Source organism: Nothoprocta perdicaria, unplaced genomic scaffold (genome assembly GCF_003342845.1).
Source record: "Nothoprocta perdicaria isolate Ctin4 unplaced genomic scaffold, notPer1 scaffold_116, whole genome shotgun sequence".
NCBI classification, from domain to species: Eukaryota; Metazoa; Chordata; class Aves; order Tinamiformes; family Tinamidae; genus Nothoprocta; species Nothoprocta perdicaria.
The window spans coordinates 2297422-2316319 of record NW_020454272.1 but is presented as its reverse complement, the minus strand read 5'-3'; the positions used below and the strand labels follow the sequence as shown (position 1 = coordinate 2316319).

The window sequence follows — 18898 nt, the reverse complement described above, 5'->3', positions numbered from 1 at the left end:
TTCTCAGCCACTTGTGCACCCTGCCTCAAGCCAAGTCTTTCAGGCTCTCAGAGACAATGCACTCACTGTTTGATGGGAGCATTTGTACACCATGCCAAAGCGTGCTTAGCCAAGTATGAGGCAAACCTATGGCAAGAGTCTTCTASAGCAAAACAGAGGGATGGTTCGTTTGCCTCGCCTGAAAACCTCCCACCCCATTCTCTAGAGCTGAATATGAGGACAACACACAGACAATAGCCTTTCCCATTAATGCCAAGTTGAGACATTCCCTGTTTTGCAACAAAACCTTCTACTGCCACCACAGCTCTCATTGCTCTTAGCCTACAGCTGTATTTTAAGCTTATTCATTTTTAGTGCACCAACTCTGACCTGTTTTACACAGTGCTGTTCTCATCCCGTATCTTCAAGGAAATCTCTCATCCTCATGGAAATACCTTGTTGGTCCTGAGACCAATTCCATGAAGAATGTCTCTTAGAAATTGATCTGACAGGTTAGGCATTGCAAGCCTGGGTAAATAAAGGGAAAATTTCTGAGCTTGCCCATTCAGAAATTCTTGAGCTTTATTCTTAGGAGAAAGACATGGCGAGTGGGAAATCACATTTTGAAAAAAAAAAAATAAAAAGATAAAAAATCTCAGGGTATTCACTTTATGCTTTATTTAGTAAAATAAATGGAAAAGTTCACATGACCTCAGACAACTAATCTATTCCTAGCGTCAGGAGAGACTGACAGGGGATGGCAGCCTGGTGCCAACAGCAAAAGAAAAGGAAAGAGCCAGCATTAGGGAAAAAGACCAGTCAGCTTCTCTGGGCACCACAGGCTGTCTCTGATAACTTCCGTTTTGCTGTATCACCCTTTGCTCTGACAGCGAAAGGACGCGGTAGAGGGAAAAAATGGTGTTCTTGGAATACAGAGAAAAGAGAGTTAGAGCCAGCAAATGAGAAGGGAGGAAAAACTCTTAAAGAGGATATATGTATATGATAAGGAGACAGAAGTCACGACTGAGTTGGCCCCTTATTCCTCCTGTCCCAGAAATTCCTGAGCAGTATGGCTTAGTGAATTCTTCAAACAATCAAGAACAAATTACTCTGGACAGGTTCATCCTATAGGCTGAGAAGGGAATTAGAGTTCCTCATTGATGGTCTTCTTCTCTGATTCATCTGGTTCATCTTTTTTCTAAAACACATTAGAGCAAACATTCAGTTTTCAACTTGCTGATGACACAAAACTTGAAAGCCTTCTGTGCCTTTCTATAGTTCTTCTGCCACCGCCCTGCTTATCCCATTTCAATTGCACAACACAGGCCCCTGACATACGAGGTTTCTGAGATAAAGCTGTGTAGAAAAGAGGACTCTGAGTGAACATGGAGACTAAATTGTCCTTTCCCCAGTAAAGAACTCTGGTAGAGTCCTGAGTCCTTGTCCGTGCACTCAGTTATGTGGCTGCCTTGACAGATTTACTTTCTGTCTGCTCTGTCTCCCTGATCCCCTCCAGTATGCTGCTTACCACTGTCCCCATTTCCAGTGTCCAAAAGCACTCTCAATCCTGTGTCCCTAACTGCTACTTTTAGAAGTAGATGCAGTAGATGCACTGAGACCTTTTCATAGTTGCAGAGGTCAGTGAAGTCTACTTGCTGCAGACTAGAGAGCAGAGGTCAGTGAAGAAAGAGGTTCTTCAAACACATCCCTCTCTGTTGTACTTTAGACCTAATGCTTTTCTGATATCCATGTATAACTGAAAATGAAAGAGGAGGTTGAAGGAGTGGGGAAGGGATCAAGCAACTGAAGGTATTTTCCTCAAGAACTTTTTAAGCAACAGCATTTTCTAATAGCGGTCAGCTTTCTGTAGACCAAGCAAGAGTTCCCTTTACCTTCTGCTTTCTTTGTAAGAAAACATTACAGAAGTCCTGCACACGCTCAACAGAGACTTCGTCCAGAAGCAACACATCTTGCTCCTCATCTTCTGTGTGGAATATAGCCAGAGCTGGCAGCTGGGACTTCTTCAGCTTGAAGAATGACATCACTTGTTCATTACCCTTCACATTGCTGTCTACCAGGATAAAGAGAATCTGTGATAGAAAGACAAGAAAAAAAAAGAGAAAAACAGAGATTGAGAGAGAAAACAGATTCCCCAACCATGATCATACAAAGATGAATAGTGATATTATTGCAATGAGTTAAGATAGATTACAGGACATGTACCAGACTCCATGAGGACAACATTGCCAATGTTCAACTGTTGCCTGCAGTGCCTTTTTCCATATTTTATCAAGTCCAGCCTCACAGTAGCAAAGTGTCTAATTCTTTTTTCTTTATCCACAATAAGACAGTGAGGGAGTCTCCATTTCTATTCTCTTTAATAGATGTCTTCTGTCTTGGTGGAACATGCAGAAAAAGATGTCTCCTCTCCTTGAGTGTCACTAGGATAATTGTATCCTTGAAAGATTTTATGTTTCATAACATAAAATAAGTGCATAAACTGAGAAATATGATCAATGATCTTAGTTAAATATTATCCATTGACAGGTGACATCCAAGCCAAAGAAGCAAACATCCATTTAATATATGTTATTTTGTCTTTGCTGTATCTTGCATAATCTACTTAGCCTAGCATGTTAAATGCACCTATGTACCTGGATATGCCTTGACTTATATTAAAAAAAAATGTTTTGCTAAAGGAAATGAATGCACTATGAAAATAATGGGCCTGGTTCCTAGTCTGTGATTCATGCTTTTCCTTTCAATCAAGAACATTCAAGTTAGTTCATTCTTTTTTTCTTTTCTAAAAATAAACCTGGTATATTTCAAATTCTTCACTTCAATAAATTGACATTTACAATATATAAATAAATACATTTTCTCCAGAAAAAAAAAAATGTGTAGGCAAAAGTTTGTGGGAAGGAATAGTTAGACTGGTGGAAGAGTTAACTGCAGCTAATCGCAATGATAAAGAAACAGCTTATCGCAATGATAAAGTCAGTAATTTCACTGACTATGGCTGATATTTTCTCCATGCGATTTCTCTTTCAAAATTCAACTGTGTTCCAAAGGCAATAAGTTAATAAGCAGAGTTGTTGTGGAGACCTTCTCCCAGACTGCTAAATTCATCGTCTAGAAGAGTAAACTCTCGTGCCATTTTGACCCAACCCAAGAATCTACAAGCATGGCATAGCAAAGAGATGTGATTTCAACTCCTCTAGGTTAACATGGATTTAGTATGCATCCCAATGTCATTTCACCCAAACAGTACATGGACATGCTATTCTACGTGATGTGTCCCTGAACAATTAGATTATACCCAGAGTAGAGCCGGTGTATGAGATGACTGCATTTGGACATGGATTACTAGGCAACCTTATTAAAGTGGCAAACTGAAGAAAATGATCTGTGATGAAAGATCTGATCTAAGAGGATAACATCTGGTTTTTGGATGGGGCAGAAGTAATTTAAACGATGAGTGTATTTCAGTATAGCCTTCAGTACACTCAGGTGTATATCGATGGGTATATGATACCCATATAATACTCAATAATGGGTATATTGAGTATATATATAGATATATCCTTCTAACTAGTGATCTGGAAGCAAAGGTTGGTGTTGGAGGGAAGCACTCTCAAAGAAACTATAGAGGAGGTGGTACCACATTTTGACCAACTATCTTTATGTCATTTACCAACTTTTGATTTTCTCTTTGAAAGATCCAATGAATAAAAACAAAAATTTGCTAAACAAATACCAATCAAGAAGTTAATTAAAAAAATAGAATTCCTAAACTGTTATATGTTAACACGTTCTATGCTAAAACTCTTCAGCTTTAAAACAGATTAATAATATTGGAAAAGAGCAATATAAACTTTAGTTGACATTCTTCACTTCACCAAACCTCCATCTTTTGTTAAAAATCCCCAAACTAAAAAGTTATAAATATTTTATCCAGGAATACAAGAATAAAGTAAGAAAAACAATAAAGAAAAGTTCGTGTTTAGACCTCAAAACACTTTTTGTTTGCTTCAAGGACTAAAACTCAAACAACTGGCTCATCAGCTAGAAGGACTAAGTTGGATGTGTCTACTGACTCACATTTGGCTCAAAGAGTTTCAGGGTACAGAAATACAGCAGAAGTTCCTTCCACTCTTGAGAGAGATATTCCAGAAATATGGGACAGACTGCAATTGGGTATTTCTACTGTCACTTGAAAGGAGACTCCTTAATGTCTTCCCTCGGCATGAGTCTGTAGTCATGCAGTTACAACTTTGAGGCAGTCAGTATGGTGGATTTGTATTGAGGCCACAAACACAGGAAGCCTCATCTCCCTCAACAGCTGGAAAACAAGCAGATTTCTAAATGCAGACATTTCCATGACTGATTTGTCCTGATTTGTCCTGATGGAATTGGCATTTCCTCATGATAATTTATTTTACTGAAAGATTCCCAACCAGCTGTAATTATAAAGAATTAACACAGAAACTAATGAAAATTACACTGACTCCCCTGCAAAGAAAGAAAGGGTTTATTCCTTTATTATTCTGCTTTAATTGTTACTCACATTCTTCACATGAGACATCAAACTTCTGTTGTTTAAAAAATCACCTGGTCTCAGGCAGTCATCTAGGCCCTCTCTACTATAAGAGGTGAGAGGAATTTTATTCCACCTGTTCTGGAAGGGAAGGAAGTATGTGCCTGTCCTTATGGCCTTAGTTAGGACCACTTACCAAACTTACAGTTTATCAAAAAAAGAAAAAAAAAAATCTACTCCTGATGCCAATCTCATATCACTGCTAGAAACCAGTAGTTTCACTCAAAAGAGAAAGTTTGTTTTCTGTCTTGAACTGTCCTGTATAAACTCTTTACTTCATTTTTCCACAAAATTGTTTCATCTTATACCAGTCTTCTTGTCTGTTTTTGGAGGCCTGCTACTAGAGGCAGTGAAGGATATTCTGCATGTCTGGGGCGTTCCCAGCACCAGTTTCTCCCTCCACATGATACTCCATGAACACAGAACACTGCAAAATTATCTGTGTACTATCTCTCAAAATATGTTCTACTTAAGAGAATTTTGCAGACTAGTGCTGTCTTGGCATCATGACAACTTGATTTCTAGCCCAGTGCTTTTAGAACATGAAGTTCCAGGTAAGTACTAGGATGCTATTGCAAATGATGCTATTGCTCAAAGAGTTCAATTTAATTGAACATAGTATTCCAATGGTAGAAGACAATTTCATGTTTGCTATTTTTATCTCTAAGGAAGGTAAACAGGAAGGATGATCAAGCCTCATACACAGTGTTTGACCTTGAGCTTTACAGAGCTACAGCTATTCTTTGAGAAGGCTGCATAAGCAAAGAGATCGAATTCTTAAGCCTGAGTAACTTCTCACATAACTACAGCAGTTACTGCTGTAGCAGCAGTTTCTCAGAATTAATTTCTAAATGGATTCCATATATAAGTAAAAAGTGATACCCATCATTTTGACATTGCATACCAAACATATCAGTTGCAGCAAAAGCTGCTTTTTATTTCTCAGATAACCTTACTGAAACTTCTGCAAACACCCATGAAGTTCACCAGCTGTAATTGTCATGTTATACTCTGATAATGTGTGAAAAAAAAATGAAGACACTTATGCTTGTTTGGCCCAGTGATGCAAATCTTGATATTTCCTTTCCAGCAGAAAGCCTGGCTTTTTGGCAGTACTTTTCTAAATAAGCACATATTTGATTGCTATGAGATCTTTCCAAGAAGACTGGTGGATTCTATCCTGCAGCTGCAGTGCTCTAAGTTCTCTCTGTTTGCTATTATCCATCCACATTTTTTTTTCTCAAGGTCTTCTAGAAAAGAACCATCTTTCTTTTCATTCTTGCCACTCTTGGTGAATTATTATCTAACATTAGCACTTCATCTTCAGCTTTTATAGGCTTCAAGTTGTACTATAATGTCTAGAGAAATCTAGAGTGTCTTCAGATACTGCTTACAGTTCAAATAACAGTCCTCACTTGACCTGTGCATTGATCCTTCACTTGAAAGCCTGAATTTCCTCTCAGCCAAAGGTGAAAAGACCATAAACTAGAGATGAAGGGACCATAATCCAGGAGCTGGCAGAGGATCACCTCACTCACCATCCATTCTTTTCTCAGACAGCGGCTGAGCAGCGTGAAACGACTAGTACCTCCTCCCCTGCATGGGAACCTTCTCCAGCCCATGCAGGTGCTCTGTCATTGTGGAAAAGGTACCACAGGCACCGAATCTCCCCGATCTTTTCTGGCACTTTGCAGTCAGTGTAAAACATTGCAGGCTCAGGTGGTGCACACTTACAGGGAACCAGAACACCTCTCCACTGGACAGCAAGGATCCTTTACTTGAACTTCTGACAACACTAACACACAGACAGCCAAACTATAGGCTTTGGATTATTCATCAGTCATTCTGAATAAAGTAAATTTAACTCAATGGTCTTGTTATTTATGCACGGAGAATTTATGAGCTACAAAAAGGCAGAATCTACTCAATAGTTTGCTTGTTTTGAAATAAATCTAACTTGGTAGCCCTGATAACAGATAACTCCACTTAGGAAAAGTAGCCAACAGAGGTTTCCATGATACTGTGTAGTGGCTGCTTCTGGTACCCAAACTAACTCAGGTATTTCTACCTGACAAAGCAATGGAGAGGACTCTGAATGGACATATTACTCTGCTTACTCCTTTGAATCTAGATCTAAAATCTAGATACAAACAGATGGGTCCTATCTGTCTCATATCGCTGTGCTAGGAGGGCACTCCACAGCACAATTCAGCCCTTACAGTGCAACTCCTTTGAGAGAAAGAACTTGTTACACTCTCAATCACTTTTATCTATGGGCCTTGCAGTATCACTGCACTGAAACAGTAACAGTCAAATCTTCACATCTTTAAGCTCAATATTTCCCTCTAGCAACTCCCACTGTACTAATTTGATGGGAAAGTTGCCTGCATGAATAAAAAAAATTGACATTGGCTTGTTGTCTAGATCATAAATTATCTAGACTTCAGTACAATGTTGTCCAGTGTTTTTAAAGTATTTCTAGGAAAATTAACTCACATCTACGCAGATTTGGGCTTGTCACATGMCGTAAAAATTGGGCACAGCCACATCAGCAAAGGATAGTGATGCTGAAGAGAGATGCACTGTGTTAGAAGAGTTAGCTAGCTGGTGGGAGCACATTGCATCAGAATCTGCAGCTCATGGAGGACAGGAATAATGGTGTCACTTTTTCAAAGAAGGGTATTTTCGTTCATTGGTGTGGATTTATCAAAACAAAACACTTTTCAATAGACCTTTTGGCTTTGGTGTATGGATTCTGACTCATCTCTTGGTGACAGATGGGAGATTGCAAGGTCCAGTGTAGTCCTGCCACAAATAAATCTCAGAACTTCTGAGGATGCTTGGTTCTGAGGCAGCCCCCCAATTTCAAGCTGAACATATACTTGTTTTTAATTTGCCTCTACAATAATGCAAGCAGATGCCTGTAGGTGTTCTTGCTCCCAAGCTTCAACATTTTCTAGCCCAATGTTCCTCCACTGCTATGAGCTTCTGCCTGCACACCCACCTGCTATTCTCCTCCTCCCTTCCCATTGTTCCAACCAATTGTAACTGCCAGTTCCTTCCTCTGATCCCTAGACACAAATTTCTCTGTAATCCAGCTGCTGGTGGAGAATCAGCCATGGGAAGATTTRCTACTCAGTAAACTTGGGGACTCAGTAAAAGGATGAGAATTGGAGGATGTTTCTCTAAAAGTCATAATCTGTCRTACCAGCTTACTGTGAGAAACCTGACAAACTCATCTGTCATTCCTTTAAAACAGTCCATTCCCCRGGACCCAGACAAGGTTAAGGGTTGAGAAGTACCATGATATTAATTACTATCTGGTCACTTATATAATGCTCTTTGGCATCTCACAAGCCATATGTACAAAATCACCTCTCACACCAATGGAATGCAACTATCCTGAGACTGAACTGTAGCAGCTGTTTGCTATCTCCCAGTTGAAAAGGAACAAAACTGGACCAGAAGCAAGAAAAAACAAAATGTCCTACTAAAAGAGTGGGATAGCAGAATACAGAAGAAATTTTCTCCATAAGGAGATAAACTGGCAAAAAAAATGAACAAATCCAACTCCTTCTCTTGATTATCCAGTAAATCTTCTTTTCCTCCCATTTGGCTTTTGCTCCCCGAACTCACAGAGTAGGAGATGATGGCCCCCCACATCTGCAAAATGAATCCCTGTTCTCTCTTCTCTCCCTGTGGATCCTGTTCAGCTCTGTTTGGACTCACCTTCCCTTGGAAGAGCTCTGCTGCCTCACGAAATCTATGCATGTGCTCGGGATGTTCTGAGGACCTCTTGTCTGCGATCAGAAGGAGGTGCAGCTGGACGGAACTTTGCATCAGACCAATTGCTGTCTGCCAAAAACACAGCCAYCATGAACACAGAGAGGCATAGGTAAGAGGATAAGAATACTCAACCTACACTGGATGCACTGCCAGACAGACATCAATTCTCATATTTTAGCTGATCAGCTCCTTGGCAAGTAACCCTTACAAGCAGAACAGCTTTCTCTGAAGTAAGAGGGATCCAAAATGTGTTCTTTGTAGAAGCTCTTAAACTGCTGGTTTCACTTATTCCTGAGCCAAGAGTCTTAAGACCTCAAAGCCAAAGTCTCAGGATGGCCAGTAACTAGGGAAGGTGACTGTCTAGATAGAGCAACATGAAGACTAGAGGGGCAAGGAAATGAGATGAAAGGCCACTGAACACTAAACCATGGTGCACTGAAACAGACATGTTTGGAACCTGGTTGAAATGGGAACAAGAAAGTAGGAAGAATTTGTGGTGTTGGGACTGGTGTGTCCTCTCATTTCCTTTCTTTAGCATTAAGCTGTATATAGTGAGGAGGCATTCCCAGTAGACCCCATTTCAGCAACCTCAAGAGCTGGGCAGCACAGAGCCCTGAGGGCTAAGACTCTCTCTCTGCAGGTCTCAACTGGGAAAAGGTCCCTGGTGAAGGGCCAAGCAGGCAGCATACACTGGCCCTCTGTGAGGAGACCGGGTCTGGCACTGACTAAGAAGTCATTGCCCTATCTTCAGGCACTGGGCAATTTGTCATCTTGCTTCTTCTCCTGCCCTCTTCCTGCAATGTAGCCTCTCCCTCAAACCAAACAGAAGCCTGGCCAGGCTACAGCTGACCTGCTGCCTTCCCCGTGCCACTGAAACCAYGGAGATGCAGACAGCCCAGCTCCTGCCAGTTCTTCCCTAAAGGAGCAGAAAGTTTCAACACATGCCAAGAGTAACAGTGAAGGGGTCAGGGAGTGCATTTCTGCAAGGGCTGAGCTCCACAAGGCATTTAGGTTTTTGGCGGCTGGGGCTTCCCTCTTAGCTTAATGTTTATCAGGCATTTTGTATCGCTTAACTTCTGTGTAATGTGCCGATGGGGTGCGGGAGAGTACAGAGAGGAGGCAGATCAAGGCTGAAGAAACTCAAGGGAGGGGACAAGACTGGAAAAACAAAGAATGAAACCTACACTACAGGGCAGGGCTGAGAGGGTACAAGATGAGTACAGCAGTTGCTCTGGCAGCTCCACACAAAGGTGTGTTTGTTCACACAACGTTTGCAAGAGAAATCAGCATGGCTTATTAGCGTGGGCTCATCAACATGGCTAGACCACATCCAAATCTCTGGAAAGTACTCAGGGTGATCATTGCCTAAAAACTGCCTAAAGTATGTGGGCGAAACAGGGCCCCAGGATAAGGATAGAAATTATCGGCAGGGTTTAGTTTGATGCAAGACTTTGCTGACCTATAACATTTTAAAATATAAACAGCATATGCACTGGGAATAAATATTTATGAAAATCCAAGCTACATTAGCCGAGCTGGGAGGGCTTTGGGCCTTGGGCTGCAGGAGGCACTGTTAATTGCAGCATGTTGGTAAGACTCCAGAGGGCCAGGAAAAAAATGGAACACGTGTACTGCAAGTCAGTCTGGAGGGGACTGGCTGAACAGCTCAGGGACTTCTAGGTCAAGAAGACAAGTCTGAGTGCAAAACAGGACAAAGCAATGCAAGAGCCCGAAGTGTCATAAGAAATGCATGAAAAGAAGCAATATTCTAATCAATTGCCAAAAGATACAATGGAGGAGGAAACATTATAAGTATTCATAAGGACTAGACATTTATAAAGATAACAACAACATCCTTTCTGTCATTATTTGGGTGTTTTCAAAGAGCTGTAAGGACAATTGGGAAAAAAAAAAAATCCCCCAAATCCCCCAGGAAATATTCTGAGACTTTGAAATATTTTTTAAACTCCCTTATCATGGTGAAAACCAAATCCTTTTCTTTTTTTTTTTTTTTTTTTTTTTTTTTTTTTTTTTTTTAACAGAACTTCTACAGTATTACACTTGGAAACAAAATGGAGTATTTCCAAAACAAAATGCCATCTCCTCTGGCAGGCTGCACCTGAAGTGGGGAATGGCCAGCTCTCTTAATGATCCTTGGCACCAGTTTCAAAGGTACAGCTTTGAAATAGGTTGTGTCATTCTCCTTTGATTAAACTAAGCTTGATCAGCACTGCTGTAGCTATTCAGAAGTCCACAAAAATAAAAGAGAGAACGGGGAAAAAGGGATGACAGAAGTCTCAGCCTTGCAGCCAGCACAGCTGCTGGGACACATTGGCTTCATAGTAATCAGCCCAGTCAACTGGTGAGTCTCAGGAAAGCCTAAAAGCTCTAACCTTTGGTACCCCACTGAATGGGAGCAGAGACATGAGGACACCGCAATTGCCAGGTGGAGAGACAGTGAAGATGTCAGCAGAGAAACATTGTGTGAAATAGCTTTCTTTGGCTGAACTGACAAATCTGGGGAGTTGAACTGACAATTTCTGGGAGCTGCACACAACTACATGGGCAAGAGGGGGCCAAGGAGAAGGCCGAGTGCCAGGACAGGGGCTGTGGGGAGCTGGTAGTTACCGTAGGGTTGTACTCAGTCACCAGCCGGAGCTCGTTCATCCGAACAAAACGAATTATCGTCTCAGCCTTGATTTCTTCCCCATCTGTGTTATTCAGATCCCTCCGGTCACCATCTGTCTGAAGATACACAAAGACATCTCCAGTCACAGCTGTCCTCTCCCTCCAGAGGAGCAGATGGGCACTCACTCACTCGTGCACACAGACACCCCTCAGGATACCACCTTTATCTCCGTCCCACACGAGAATGGAGAAAAATCCCCATTTTGCAAGGTCCAGACTCCTTATAGCTTTGTCTGGGCATGCAGAAATTTTTCTTCCACTCTCCTTCAGTCTCCCAAGGATAAGGCAAACTCATGGCATAACAGGAATTACTGAGGATGCCAGACATCTCCACAGTATCAGCTCCCACTACAGTAGAAACAGGGAGGATTAGCTGATAAAAATTTATAGGGCTGTAAGGAGAGATTATTAAGCAGCCTAACTCCTTACATCCATCTTGACTTTACACACATTTTTTAAAATCTTCATACGTGTATTCTGTTTCTTCTAAAAGTAATAAACATTGGCATGGGACTGTATAGCTTTCCTGGAAACATTGTGCAAGCAGGAAATCTCTCCAATAAAAAGAGGTTTTTTTTCTTCCAGTACAGCAAGAAAAAAATCAAGCCCAGCAGATTTTAGCTTTAAAGGAAAATCCATCTCGCCACACATCTCCTACCCTTCATCCACCCACTCACATTGTGGTTTAATTTGTTGCAGTTTGCTTGACCTAGTAAACAGAGAAATAGAAGGCAAATATTAAATAATAGCTAAATCACCCCAAAAGGGCACACTTGCTGTATAGTGATGAATTGGGACCATGGGAAATGACTGAGCTGAGCCATAGGGATGCTGGGCTGTGATACGCAATAGGATCAAAGCCCGAGATTTAAAGACCCTTTATATACATGTTGTATGAGGTTCTTGGGGCTGAGGAAATGTCCATGTATCCACCCCAAGTTTATTCTCTGCATGTATACATCCTCTGAAAGCACGTGTTATTTTTTCCAGAGGTGTACAGACATCTAAAGTCCCCTTTGCTGTTCTGTGGTCATTAGCAAGGACTTTGATCAGTCAAGGGACCACTGCACTCTGTGTGGCCACCCAGAGTGGTGTTTTGCAGACTTTGTAGCCTGATTCCTCACACAGATTTGCTCCAATATGAAATGAAAGGGCATCTCCACTCTAGTGATGGGATTAGGCCAAGGCACCACGTGTGAGGGTAAGACCAAAGAGGCCTTGGGAACCAAACTAAAGCACTCTGTACCCCACAAAAAGCCTGCACCTGACTTGCATGGGCTCTTTTCAAACACCTGCTTTCTATTCTGGGACAATAATATCCTAATTGTGCTCTCAATGGTGAGGGTTCCAAGAAAAATATATGAAAAAAAAAAAGGTTGAAAGATATCTGGCATCTAATAGTTTATGCTCTGGTCAAAATGTCATTATCACTCCATGTAATTAGCTAATTGGTATCTGTTAATTATGTTTTTTTAGGTCTATCAGGCCAGATACTTCATTAGAATAAATCAGCCTAACTCCCCTATCAGAAAAGAAGTCTTACTAGTTGTCAGCAGCCTGTTATGCTGCCGTCATTATGATTTAAACTTCTAATCATTATATGTGTGCAAATGGACGTGGTTTATGCTTCTGATTCACTGTTAGCCTGCTCATGGATCTTTTTATTCTTCAAATAAGTATTTGATTGCAAGAACCCATCCCAGTTCTTTTTTTCCCGTTGTTGCTCTGACACCTTAGTCTTGCATAGTATTCAGCAATGAATAAAAGAAAAAACTAATGTGTCCAATTAATTTAAATTTAGGAAAAAATCAAAATTATGCAAGTGAATTGTCATTTGTTTTGAAAGCAAATCATCATAAGAACCACAAATGAGATGCGTGTTGCTTCAAATTGCAACATCTGCATGTAACAAATAAAAGGTGAAATCAAGGGCCCTTGCCTACTCATCATTAGTTCATTCTCCTTGCATTACTTGGACTAGGCTAGTGGTAAATACAGGGCAGGAAATGATGATAGAAGAGTAAAGACAGTGACTTCATATAATCTCCGCATGGCCTGGATCTAGATATGGGCCAAGACACCATACTTACTTTCTCAAATGCACAGAGCATCCTAGTGTGCTTAGAGATCCTCTGGCAAAGCATTTTACAGGCTTTTATAACATCTTGTACTACCTAGGGCCCTCTCATGCTCAATACACCTCTCTTGCCGAGTTTTCAAGTGCTACACTTATGGGAGAAAAGGCATAAACACTGGAATATTTGCTCTCAACTTTCATTAATATTCTTGGACCAAGTAAAAGATTCTTCCCAATACCATCCCTTAAAACTTCAGCAAACAGAACTTCAGAGTGAGGCACCCAGAATTACAGCTGGAGTCAACAAGAGTCTGAACTTGTGCAGCATCCAGCCCTAAGAAACTGCAAAGTAATGTTTTTAATGGGTCCATCCCCAAAGTATAAGAGCTAAGACAGGACTGAGTGTGGATCTGATTTCGATCATGATGGAAAACTTGTGCATACAGAGAGACAGCTTTCCCTGCCTGAAGTGACACTTGGCAAGATTTGATTTCAAGCCTGCTGTGTTGATCCATTGTAACATGGTCTCTAGATTCTTTTCATGTGTCTCAGGAGTCTTTCCAAAACCACAGGAACACCATCCAAGTAACACTGAGCTCGAGGCTGGTTGCTCCGAAACACAGACATCATTCTTTGCAAAGCACGGGGTGCTGGACCAGGTCCACAGGGTACATGTTTAAAATCGAGAATCTCATTACATGTAATAAGTGCAGCATGTCTTACGGATGCATGCTCTGTAAGTGAAAAGCCAAAGGCCACTCTGGAGCAGGGAGTTTTACAGATTGGGTTTTTTGATGCGCTAGTCTGCCTGTTCATGATAAGCATTTTTTTTTTTGTCTTGCTAGCACTAAGCAGAGATGAAAAGCCTTTAGTCCTCTTCTTTATCACTGCTACCCAGAGATTTAATTTCTTCTGTAATTGGATTATGGATCACTTTTAAGCTCTTGTTCTAAAGCCTCTCTCACTAAAAATAGTAGGCAGTGTCACCTCTATCGAATTTCAATGTATGGCATAATGTTTCCTTGGAACAGAGCATTACCTGGAAATAGCTTTGGGATCTGCCTGGCTCAGCTCTTTACAAGGCACAGAGGTAACATGTGGCCTCTGTAAGAGCCCTTCTGCATCTCCTACACACATTAGGCATGGAGAGGGCTGTGGAACTACTGTCCATTAAATGCTCATGCAGTGCCTAGCTCTGGCACGTTTGCCTTCTTCTCTGCAAATATCCTCTGCCTACCAAGGAGGATATTATCCCACCATGACCGCCATGTCCCATGCATCAAGAGGGACATTTCCAGGACAAGGACCCTCCACACCAGCAGTGAGGCCTTTGTGATGGCTGCGGGATGTACGGCCAAGTGCTCCCGACCTTGCTGGATTAGAAGAGTAGGGAGCGGGGGGCTGCCCACACACCTTGCGGAAGAGCACGAGGGTGCCCGCCGTGGTGTTGTACTGAGACCACGCCGACGGGCTGGTGCTGAGGCCGAAGGGCACCTCGGGGATCAGGTCAGCCGCCTGGAAAAACTCAGACACTTCGGCTCTCTCCAGGTCCTGCACAGAAGGGAGGGAGAGGGAGAGAGCGGGAGAAAGAGGAAAGGGAGATGGAGAGCAGGAACAAGGATGAGGAGGTGCCCGTCGTGGCGCGAGGGCGACACCTGGTGCCGCCGCAGCCACCCTGCGCCACAGCCTGTCCCTTGCCTCACAGTCTGTCCCTTGCCCCACAGCACGTCTCCTCAGCCCACCTCCTGTCCCCCTGCCCCACAGCCTGACCCCCTCAACCTCACAGATTGCTCCCTTGCCCCACCATCTTCTCCCATCACCCCACAACCTGTCACCTCAACCCATATAATCTTTGCTCTCTGTTCATCACCTGTCTCCTCTCCCCATAGCTTGTTCTTTCGCCCCACATCGTTCCCCCTTGTCCCTTCTCCCCACAACCTAATCCAGGCTTCACCCCACAGCCTGATTCCTCACTGCCCCACCTCTCTGCTCACACCACAGCTTGCCCCCTTCATCCCTCCACCTGCCCGCTTGCCCCACGGAGTGTCCTTCCTCATCCCACAGACTGTCGTTTTGCACTGCAGCCTCTCTCCTCACCCCACATTTTCCTCCCTCACCCCACTGCCTTTCCACTCACTGCACAGCCTATTCCTCTCACAGCACCACCTCCCTTCCTCACCTCACACTATCCCTTCTCACCCCACTGCCTGCCCTGCTGACCCATGCTGGTGTGAGGAGCCCAAGGGCTGCAGCCCCAGGGTGGAGCTGGGGTAAACGGCAAGGCCAAACTGGGCTCTGCAGCCCCCTCTGCAGCCTCTCAGGGTGCCTCAGGCAAGGAGAGGAGTTGCCATGCCAGACCCCCAACCACACAGAGCCTGTGGGCGCTCACCCTGGAGCCCTGACGGAGCCCTGCCCTCACACCTGCTTTGTCTTGCTTCTCCATTTGCCCCACAAGGTCCAGTGTGGGGCAGGACCTCTGAGTGTCACTAGGCTCCATCAGAGCTCTGCGTGACATTGGGACTGTGTGTGTGTACCTATGTGTTTGCCCATATGTGCCTGTGCAGCCCTTCACCAAAACGTAGCTCCCTGGGCTGGGAAGAGAATTAAAAACAGGTCCAGCATCAGGGAGCTCTTTCCTCCTCATCTTCCCCTGCCATTGTCGCTTTTACCCCCTACTGCTGGTATCCCACGCACACATCCCTCCTCTGACGCCCACCTCACCTCAGAGGAACAGGGAAAGAAAGGCACCGGGGTGGTGATGCCAATTACCCACTGTGTCATGTGCTGGGAAACGTGCTGTTCAATTTGTGTTCAAAACCACAGCTGCCAGGCAGCTACAATGGGGCAGAAATCTCAGTTTTTATTTCTTTTAAACCTCGTTTATTATTCTCATGCTAACAGATAAAATTGTGATGATGTAAGGCCCTAGAGTTCTTAAAACACAGGGGAAAAATCCAGACTCCAGATATATTTATACATATATGTATATAATAATTTTAAGATAACTTCTTGGTTCTGGAGTCAAGGTTTACAATTTTTAATGGCTTGGTTTAGCAGCAAAATATCCTGGCTCCTTCTTTAAAAAAAGTGTCTAAACATATCCTCTAAACCATAGCTAATGCAGATAACACTAAGTGGTGGGAATGTGCAATTTCTCAGCAATTTGGGATTCATTTTCTTTTGTGTAGTGAGACCATTAACTACAGTCTTAGCCCATATTAAGGCCTATTTCCCATAGTCCATGTTAATTGCTATTTCCATTCTGAACTTTTCCTCTGAGTGATGCATCTTCTGATCCTTCTACTTGTTGGATTCACATTCTCAAGACACAGTGTCTGCTTGGAAGTTGTTTTATTTTTCTTCTTGGTTTTGACAGTCAGCTCAGCTGTTTGTGAGCCCAAGGAGAATGGAAAACAAAATTCTTTCCTCATTGAAAGAAAAACAATTCTCGTGCCCTGTTTTGGAAATGCTAGTGCATCACAGCGTCTTTGGTGAGTGAGCTAAAATATGATGTGGAAATAAGCTCCCTGAGTTTGGGAGCTATGAAAGATGGGGTCTAATCAGGCCAAGTCTGAGCCTTTTGAGTGCGTACACTGAGTTTCCGGAGCAGTGTGCTGTTTTTCCATCATGGCATGCTGTGCCCAGTAAAGCAGGCCGTGCTCATTACACACAGCACTTGCTCCATACTGCGGTGAACTGAAAGGCTGCAGCAGAGAAATGATTTATGGTGAACAAAGACCATGGACATCATTTGGATGAATTTAGTCTTGGGCAGAGGGCCAAGACAAGTCCTCATGGCACACATACCTCCTTATCTACTGTTTAAATACAGCCCCGCTGTGTTTTGCGCATTGAGCACATTGCCAGCTTCTGTCTCATGCTCCCTGCCACTGAGGCTGACTCTGTAGTGCAGGACAGTGCAGCAGTCTCTCCCTAAGCTAGGATATAGCATTCAATCAGTTTCCTGTTAACTCTGCTAGAGGAAATCACAGAGCAAGAGGAGGTCATGGTGGTGCAAGACACCAGTGCCTGTGCCCCAACTTTGCTTGACCCAGAGAGCAAGCACTATCCCTGACACAGCTTAGTGCAAGGCCTCTGCAGACAGCAGGCCACAACACCCTGGCTGCAGCCTGGCTACAATGTCGCTTACCATCCATGAAGGAGAGAGACATCTGAATACCTTCACTCTGTGTACACAGCATCCCTTCTTGGCTTGCCGAAGCACAGCGAGAGCAGCCTCCGAGGGAGCTCTGCATGCCCGCAGGTGCACAACATGCAGCAGCTGATGCTCTGTGATCAGTGCATAGCACCACCCTGGGCACCTGCCTCTGCACTGACAAACTTGTTGCTGCACAGGCAGAGATGTTGTTCCTCACTCTGTGATGTGCTATAAGGTGCCTTTGCCCTCTATGAGGCCATGGCTCCCTCCCTATGCTGCCCTTCTGCCTCAGGCACGGGGCAGGCAAAGGAAAAGAGCTATTTTTGAATGTGTGAAGTCTGAGACCATGCTAATATCCACCCTGAAGGGAGGCTGCAGCTGGAGCCCAAATCCTTAGACTTCAGAAAAAAACACTCCTCTCCGAGCTATGGCTTCCTTGTCTCTGCCACACAGGGAATGCATTGCCTTCCTTCAGTGATTAAGGCAAACAATTGATGTCCCTTCTCACCCCTTGCCAACTCACTGTATTTCTTAGCCACCCACATTCCAATTTTGTTTCCTCTACAGTATTTCCATTCCTGCTCCTCCAGGTCTCCTACAGACTCCTACACATTCCTCCCTTGCTCCATCGCTCTTTCCACACATAGACCAAATTCCTGACATTCTCATTGTGGCCTGTCGCCTAATCCCTCTATGTGTCTGTTACAGCCTTGGCACCTTCTTGGGGAAGCAGCTGCCTTTAGAAGGTGTTTATACCCTGTCCAGCCCCACGCTTCCACCAAGCCAGGCTACATCTAACACCAAAAACAAAAGAGAAATGGTTTGAACGTACCTGGAAGAATCCAACGACTGCCACCTCCACAGCACTGATGAAGGCTTTGATGTCCACTGTATTGTTCAATATCACAGTGTTTTTTTGGCTTCGAGCCATGTCTGGACAGGAAAGGTCAGGATTGCACAGAGGATACATAAAGAGCAGCTCAAGGAAGTTCTCTCATGCACACACAGGAATCACACCCTTTCCATGTTTCCCTGCACTCTCACATATCCCAGTATAATACTTGTGTAATACAGCCTGGGGAAGCAGATTCAGCATAAGGCAGACTCACTCAACGTCTTTCCCCACTCCCTTACAGACCCTCATAGACCTCTTCCCACTAAAACCCTTTATCGCATTCTCCCCCACACCAGACTCGACCTTCTCCCTGAGCCAGGAGGAAAGCTTACTTTCCTCCCTCCTGCACTTACCAGGAGATGAGACTCGGCCATCAGTGCATCCTGCTGGGGAGCCCCCAGTGAGGAGAATAATGAAGAGACATGTGAACATGGAGGTGCCCATGATCCCAGCTTCTTGTCTTCTCACTACACCATCCTGTTCTGGTCCTCTACTAGGCAAGTGACACGTCAGACATTTCTCGGTGGGAAGGGAGCAGCTGGCCTGGAGTAAACCTTCAGCTCTTGAGATAACTGCACACCAGTGCCTCCCTGCTGCGGAGACATCAGCTTCAGAGAGCGCCCCACCACCAACTATGTTCTCACAGGCACTGCCTATCACCATGTCCATCTCACCCGGTGTTGTACAACTGAGGGAGTCAGCAGCGTTCTCCCCACA

General features: G+C 43.7%; 1 protein-coding gene across 1 annotated transcript; it reads right to left on the bottom strand.

The window, feature by feature from the left end:
- Nucleotides 1–721: 721 nt before the first annotated feature.
- Nucleotides 722–18785, bottom strand: ERP27 (endoplasmic reticulum protein 27). Its single transcript, XM_026053530.1, has 7 exons — nt 18535–18785; nt 18119–18219; nt 14541–14678; nt 10991–11107; nt 8306–8431; nt 1872–2069; nt 722–1177 (listed from the first exon to the last, which is right to left on the bottom strand). Exons 1-7 carry the CDS (start codon nt 18623–18625, stop codon nt 1124–1126), a joined length of 825 nt encoding a protein of 274 aa, XP_025909315.1. The 5' UTR covers nt 18626–18785; the 3' UTR covers nt 722–1123.
- Nucleotides 18786–18898: the final 113 nt, after the last annotated feature.